Below are 8,072 nucleotides of genomic sequence, written 5' to 3'. Positions count from 1 at the left end.
CGAACCCACGACCTTTGCGTTGCCAGTGCAATGCTCTACCACTGAGCTATCAAAGCCACATGAGAGCGGTCGTATATGGGTAATCCCTTTATGGTGGACATGATACTCGGCCCAAGTATATGTGAAATAAATGAATGTGTGTCCAGCAGTAGCAATGAAATATATATATGATAATGCAAATGCGGCCTTACACTACTGAAGACCTGAAAAAAAATTTTTTTTTTAGTCTCATTACGAATGAAACATGCAGAATTTGTTTTTTGCATAGCTAAGTTAAAAGTTGTACTCTTACCAAAACGAAATGGCTTAATTCAAATACCAAAAGAAAAACTTTTACCCTACAAGAAGAACAGAAGAATTGATACTGCTCGAACAAACGTAGGAATGGCTTCCAAAACAAATGGTTCGGCTGGGATAATTTTGCATGTGTTACCGTCTTTGCATGTGCTTCATTTGCTTTCAAATTGCTGTTAAAACACACCAATCAAACTGGCGACGCCAGGGAACGATCCCTTAAAACTCGCTTCACATTTTGCTTCTCCTTTCAAAATTTATTTTCTCAATGATAGTGCATGTTTACAGCTTTTCCTGCTAGGCTGAATAAAGCTGCGTTCACACTAGGCCGAAACATGATTAGTCTCATTACGAATGAAACATGTTTCGTTGTGAAAAGTGTTCACATCAGGCAGTGCATTGCGCGAATCATGATTGAAACATGATTTATAGTCTGATCATGATTGAAACTACCTTACGAGGTAGATTCAATCATGATCAGACTAAACAAGTTAAAAATGGCGGACATGCGGTGAGGAGGCGAGTGCCCAAAAGCTTCAAATTTGGGCCTTCTATGTGACCAAATGTTTATTTCAAATATGGGCTAATAAAGCGATACAATATGAATTATCGGTGATGGGTAGAAAGCAGAATATTTGGCAGAATATCGCCACGAAAGTTTACGACGGCGGCTACAAGCACGCAGCATTGCAATGCAAAAACAAACTTCACAAAGTAAAAATCTTCTTTTACCGACTGATAGCGCAAATTCTGACAAAACTCTTCTTGCTTAACGCTTGAAAGCCCTGTTTCATCGAGGGGCTTAAAAATTGACAGAAAGACAAAGATTTAATGGAAACTTTATTGTAATTTCGAACTACATTTTTACGGTTTAAGTGTAAAGATTTATGCAAGAACCGTGAAACCGCATAAATTACACACCAGGCATGATGCGTGTTTGAAACTGACACCTAATGTGAACAATGCAATAACAAGCATGTTTAGGTGAAACATGTTTCGTTGAAACATGTTTATTCTAAACATGTTTCGGGTTAAATGTGAACGCAGCTTAAAACTGCTTAATCTGACAAATACGGTTACATAGTGAAAAATAGGCCTTTTTCGAACAGTTGGTCACGAAAGCAACTTTCTGTAAACGTACGGAATCAAAAGCTTATGGAGAAATATAATCTGGAATAGAAAGGGCGTATAGAAATAATTTAGCATGCAAATTTTAAGGCTTATAGCTCAAAAGGTTGTATTTTGTGGCCGTTTGAAATTGTGATTATGTGGAAGAACAAGTCTTTCCATCAAGTTACGCTTTATTCGTTTTTTTCACAAAATCATATATGCCAAACTGAACTGCCGTAAAATGTCTCCCTTGCAGTTTATTGGCCTGAAATTTTTTGGTAATGGTTACTTTCCTAACGTTCTTGGTACATCTTACAGTTTATACATAGGAAAGGTATCATTTAGAAGGGATAAATATAAAGGAAAAAATATGAATGGCAAGGCTTTTACACTTCCATACAAACATTTTCATTTCAAGCTGAAGTGTTCAAACCGTCATAAAATCTCACCGTTAAATAGTTTTAGACTGACAATTTGTATTCAAGCTTATTGTATCAAGCTCGTAATCAAACAGCTTCGGATACTAGTTTTACTTTAATTGGTAACGTGACTTACTGATGCAAGAGGCCTTTTGAAAAAGACTTTCTTATTTAGTTTTTTTTAATTACAGTCGAAGCTCTCGTAAGCGGACACCCTCGGAACGTGAAAAAAGTGTCCGTTACTGGAGCTGGCCGCTTACGAGAATGGTTCTCGTAAGCGGCCACTAGAAGTGTAGGGGATAGATGGCCGCCTACGGGAGCTTGCCCAGCTAACGTAATGGGCATATGCATGTAAGTGGTGTTTTGAAATGTAACCGGACGTGGATGACGATAAAACAAACACTGAACTATGGTACTGTAATTACTGTAAAATCATTGTGACGAACGGCGATGTGAAGTTGATAGCTATAAGCAAGATACAGAGGTTGTTAATAGGAGTTTCTTTTGGGTGTCCGCTTACGGGAGCTTAAAAACAAAGAAAAAGTCTAAGTCGTAATCTCTGAAAGTGTCCGCGGCCGCTTATGGGAATGTCCGCTTACGAGAATGTAAAAATACAGAGTTTGTATGGGAGTAAAAACGGGGTTTCAAACAAGGTGGCCGTTAATAGAGCTGTCCGCTTACGAGAGTGTCCGTTAAGAGAGCTTCAACTGTATTTACACAGAGTTCGATCTTCAACATGTAGTTGAAGATCACGTTTACTTATGCAAAATATCAGGAGCTATTTGCAGGGTTGATGAAATATTATAAACAGAGTGATTGAGTAACGTAGTGAAATATTGTTGTTACATACGCCACAATTTTTATTAAAGTTATGATTATTTGCAACAGAATTGCGTGTCGTCCAATTTGGTCTATGATGACACTCGTGACATAAAAAGGTTTGAACTCAGGAGTATCAGTAGTTAATCTAGCACGGTGATCGTCTGAGTGTGGGTATTCCTGAAAGAGACTTCTGTTGGTGACTGACATTTCAGCAAGTTGAACACCAGAGCAAGTTATCTCCGGAGTATTGCCCAGAGTATAAGACTGTAAAGTACTTGTACTTTTTAAAAACAGACCAAATTGGACCCAAGTCAGTCCTGTACATGTTACCATCACGTATCGCTGCATAACCTTGTGAGCTGCTTATTCTAAGAACATTATATTTTGCCTTAAATTCCCACTGTGCTTGCCCCAGTTTAATCAATGATATTTGGTTAAATATATTCCCTAGATATGATGGGATGTTAGTCGATCGGAGTTAATAATTCCCAGCAGCTTTTCAGGTTTCCCCAATAATTTGCTGGCACACATTATCACTCCTAGGAAGAGAAAGACACTGTGTGAGTAAGGTTTCTAACTCAAGAACACAACACCAGTGGTGGATCTAGGGGAGGGGCCCGGGCCCCTCGGGTCTTTTTAATTTAATGACTCCACCGCTAAACATTTTTTTGGTGCAAACACAGAAAATATAAAAAATTTGCTAAACAGTGGTCTGAGGCAGTACTTTTATATATCTTGTAAGCATAAAAATGTAAAACATATCGCTATACTAACACTCAAGTTTACATTGTTTACAGTGTTTGCATGCATTAATAGACGCGGGGACTCACTGTTAAGGATCAGGCCTGGTGTATAACTTTTCACACCATCAAATTTGCATTTTTGTTTTGCAGCTGGAAAATGGAATTTCTTTCAATGCCGTGAGTTACGCAAATTCTCGTGCTATTGCCAGCATCAATTCTGTCTTAAACTCTATCTTCTTGTGTTTCACATTTCTTCACCAGCCTAGTTCCTAGAATCCTAGAAGTACGATTTCATTCTCGTCCCCATAGCCCTTATCGCTTCTCTTAGTCGGCGAAGCCTTGGCACGAGAAATGAAGCGCTCTAAGGACATAGGATTTTTAAATTATTTCGATTGTTTTGATTGGCTGTTTGAGACAAAGAATTCTTAAACGGAAGAAAAAAAGCAATGACTCTCTCATACATCCTTTTGAAACATCATGACTACCAACATGAAGAGTCCTAGAATCCAGGACTGGAAAGTTTGTGTCCCCAGAACCCTTCTCTGGTACCAAGGCCTCGCCGGCTTAGAGAACCGAAAAGGGCAATGGGGACGAGAATGGTACGTTCTCTTCCTCTCGCAACACCTCTCGCGGGCGACCTAAGGTAAAGGCCTGGGAACTGATTGCGTGTCGGACGTTAGGTGACGTCAAAAAATTTCGCGCCGAATAACCCTTACGCATGTTTACGGCAAACTGGCTAGTTTCACCACCAAGCCTCGCTTTCGAAGTGCAAACTTGTAAATTTTATCATGGACGAATTCCCAAAGCAGCAAAGTTGAAAACAATACCCACATGAAAACTGCATGAAGGTGGCAGAGGGTTGAGAATAATTCGCGTAAACGAGGCTTGGTGGTGAATTTTGAGCATATGACGTTATCATGCATAAGACCTTTTGATTGAGCAGAAAGGAAAAGGCTTTAAAATCCCCTTTTATAGTGCGCCCCCGCGTTTAAGTAGTTAGATAAACTCGTGGAGTGCGTGACTGCGAAACCACTCATCTTTCAGTTCATGTTCTGGAAGCTCGCGATTAAAGATCACGAGATCGCTTAGGTATGCGTGGATTGTCTGTCCAGAGTCCTTTCTCAAGCCAATTTCAAAAACTGAACGCCCTGAGTTCTTGAAATCAAAATTTGCATTTCCATCAACAGCACGTTCATATTTCTTGTCTCCGTTTGCGTACATTTTCAATTTACCACTATGCCCACGTTTCCAAGTTATCGCTACGTGAATCCATTGATCTGTTTCGACTTTTATGTCACTGCAAAAAAAGAACGAGGTTACCTTTATCATTATTCAAACAAATCCTGCCCATCACTTTTCCATGAGTATCACAAGTCGAAATAAAATGTACACACAGTAATCTCCATTATCTGTTCCTAGAAGTTAACATTTTTTCTTCAATTTTTTTTGTATATTTCGACCTCCTCTCCAAGCTGTTGACGTCAATGGTTTAAATATTTGCCAGTCGGTTGACAGCATTTAGTTCTGTTTAATTTAGCAATTTTTCAAGGTGAAACTGGAAGTGGATACGTAAACGCAATTCAAAACCCGGGAATGTCAGTTCTGAGATATCATTAATTGCAAAATTCCCAAAAATTTTTGGCGTCACGTGACATGTTTCAACCAATCGCGCGCGGGAAAAATATTGATTGATAATTATATAAATTAACAATTATTCCACGAGCGCGCGTTAGTTGCGAGATGATAGATAGCTAACGAGGTGCGTAGCTCCGAGTGGAAGATAATCACTTCATATCCAACAAGCACAAGGGAAATAATTGTTATATTAAAAACAACAAGGAAATATTGCATTGTATTTTCTAGCAGTTTTTCTATTTCGACTTCATTTAATTCTACCGCGGCAACTTCTTTCTCCGGCCATTGTCGGGCGTGATACACATAATATTCAATGAAAGAGATACGAGTTCGATGAGGTAATCAAAACTCCGGAAATGCATTATCGAGTGCTCCTGTTTTTAGTAATAACGGATATTCCCCAATTTTGGATGTGTGATGTTTGTGACTTACTTGGACAGATTGCACTCAAGAAAAATTATTTGTTAGATAATAAACAACGACATTCAGTATGAGTAGCAACCCCAATAGACCGTTATAGCATCCCTTGTGTACTAGGGTGTAACATTTTAGCAACTTGGAATCTTATGGTAGCCAGAATTTCAGACATCCATCTGTGCTCGCCTGCTTGCCAGAAGGGACGTCTGAACACATTTGGGCCTAATGCCGTCCGGTGACGTCACTACTCTTTGGTTTTAATTCATGCGGAAAAGTTTCTGTCGAGGCCATGAAATTGTAAAAGAAAAATCGCTTCAATAAAGGATAAAGGGTATAAAGTTGTTTTAATAGTAAACTATTGAAAACTTGAGACAAATGAATGAGACTTTAATCGATTGCAGGCTATATTCTTTTACGGAACCGATTTAATCTGAACTGATTTGCTTTTATCTAGCGATCAAAATATAATATGTTACGCAGCGGACAAATACAACACACTCGTGAGTACTTAAATGAAACAATTTAGACGGTTACAGAGGCATCAAGAAAAGGAATTCAATACAAAAATATCCTACTTGACTGTGGGCACTGAGTTAAGAAATCACTGGCTCATCGAGGCTGCAGGACATAAGCGTCGCGCGGCTTTGTTGAAAAAACAAAAATTTGGCAAAACACTGCATGTCGAAGCGACGAATGCCGCCAACTTAAAACCTACCGATTTCCATTACTATTCTTCATCCGTAGGTAAACTAATAAAGTAATAAACGCAAGGTAAATGACTAATAAATTCATTTCTGGGAAGGTGAACTCTTTCGAACTCTTTCCAAACGTTTTCAAATTACAATCCTCGCGCGGTAAAATTCAGTCATAATTTCACATAATTATGCAAATAATTTTTAAATCAACCAATCAAAATCACTACCCGGTTTTCGGGTAGTGACGTCACCGGACGGCATTAGGCCCAAATGTGTTCAGACGTCCCTTCTGGCAAGCAGGCGAGCACAGAGGGATGTCTGAAATTCAGGCTAATCTTATGGTACATATACCCTTTTTAACATGCACTCGCAACATAAATTTATAAATTTTAATTTATTTGCGAACACGTTAATAATGACTATGATTATGATTACTGCCCCATGCAAACAGTCAAATTGTGCTTGATATAGTATTTCTCGTCTTGTACTGCTATATCTACTACCATAAACCCTTTGCATAAATGACTTCATTTTATTGTACCGCGGAAACTTCTTTCTCCGGCCATTGTCGGGCGTTATACACATAATATTCAATGAATGAGATACGAGGTCGCTGAGGTAATCAAAACACCGGAAACGCATTATCGAATGCTCCAGTTTTTAGTAATAACGTATATTCTCCAATTTTGGCTGTGTGACGTTAGTGACTTACTTAGGGCCTGTTTATATGGAGGAGAGTTGTCCCTGGTAGGAGGGTTACCCTCTCCCCCGAGCTATCTTTTGCCGAGCGTTTATATGAAAAAGTTGTCCCTGTTGACCGAGCCAAAACTTGGCCCTCTCGGTTCAAAAGACTGGCGAGAGTTGTTTTGAAACATCTATTATTTCTGCCTTTTTTAATAAGGAATGCTGAAACGTCGACCACGACTATTTTTTTGGACAAATTTACCGCCGACTTCGATTTCAATGTATCTGCAATTTTGTTTTGGTCGACTGCAGCGTTTGCGCATGCTCTGTATGTGTCAACTTGTCCCTGGTAGGCGAGGCAAAAATAACCAAACTGTTTATATGGAAAAAAGTTGGCTCGCTCCTCAGGGTCACCCTACCTTCAAAGCGAGTGACCCCTCCACCCAGGGTCACCCTGCCCCCCAAGCCAACTTTGCAATTTCTCATATAAACAGTTCGCAGCTATTTATAAAGAAACGTATGAAAAGCTCTCTCGCCCGGGGTGGCTCGGTATGGAGGGTAACCCTCCTACCAGGGACAACTCTCCTCCATATAAACAGGCCCTTAGACAGATTGCGCTCAAGAAAAATTATTTGTTGGATAATAAACAACAACATTCAGTATGAGTAGCATAGTCATCATTAACGTGTTACATATGGCGTCTTCATTTGAATAACAATACATATACATCCTTAGCCTCAGACTCACGTAAAAAATCCTTTGTCCAAAAACATCCACATGAGGCTAAGGATGTACTAAGTATTGTAATGCAAATTTGGGCGCCATTTATGCAAAGTGTCTATTAAATTTAGTTTAAAATGAAAATAGGAATTTGATTACGTTACACACGCGAAGGTGAACTTACTTTGTGCAAGGTCTAAACAGTATGCTGGAATCGACAGCCCTTTTTGCAATGGCACATAGTTGGGTGGAAAAAATACCAAATGCGAATGATGGAGAATCCGACCAGTCGCTGTAAAAAGGTTGATTGTATGTAGGTGACGTCACCACCTTAATCCACACGGCAATGGTCAGATCTGTGCTGTGGATCGGGATAGCTGGTGTCTGGGCATACGTCGATGGAGTGCCGTCCAGGTAAAGTACTCTTACTCCGTCTTGGTTATCAAATTTTGCATTCCCGCTTAAACTGCAAGAAAAGTCAACTTAAAGTTTTCTTCTTTTGCATTACTGCATTTACAGTGATCGGTAACAAG

At 39.4% G+C, this 8,072-nt stretch overlaps 1 protein-coding gene across 1 annotated transcript in view; it reads right to left on the bottom strand.

The window, feature by feature from the left end:
- Positions 1-3,238: 3,238 nt before the first annotated feature.
- Positions 3,239-8,072, bottom strand: part of LOC144647083 (uncharacterized) — a 6,365-nt gene continuing 1,531 nt past the window's right edge. The window contains exons 2-3 of the mRNA XM_078506830.1: positions 7,724-8,005; positions 3,239-4,685 (exon numbers count right to left, since the gene is read on the bottom strand). Coding sequence (XP_078362956.1) covers positions 4,385-4,685; positions 7,724-8,005 — 583 coding nt within the window. The 3' untranslated portion in view covers positions 3,239-4,384. The remainder of the gene's footprint in view (positions 4,686-7,723; positions 8,006-8,072) is intronic.

The sequence above is a fragment of the Oculina patagonica genome, chromosome 1, assembly GCF_052425735.1.
Source record: "Oculina patagonica isolate OP01 chromosome 1, crgOcupat, whole genome shotgun sequence".
Taxonomy (NCBI): Eukaryota; Metazoa; Cnidaria; class Anthozoa; order Scleractinia; family Oculinidae; genus Oculina; species Oculina patagonica.
The sequence above is the reverse complement of the archived record's forward strand: the minus strand, read 5'-3'. Positions and strand labels throughout refer to the sequence as shown.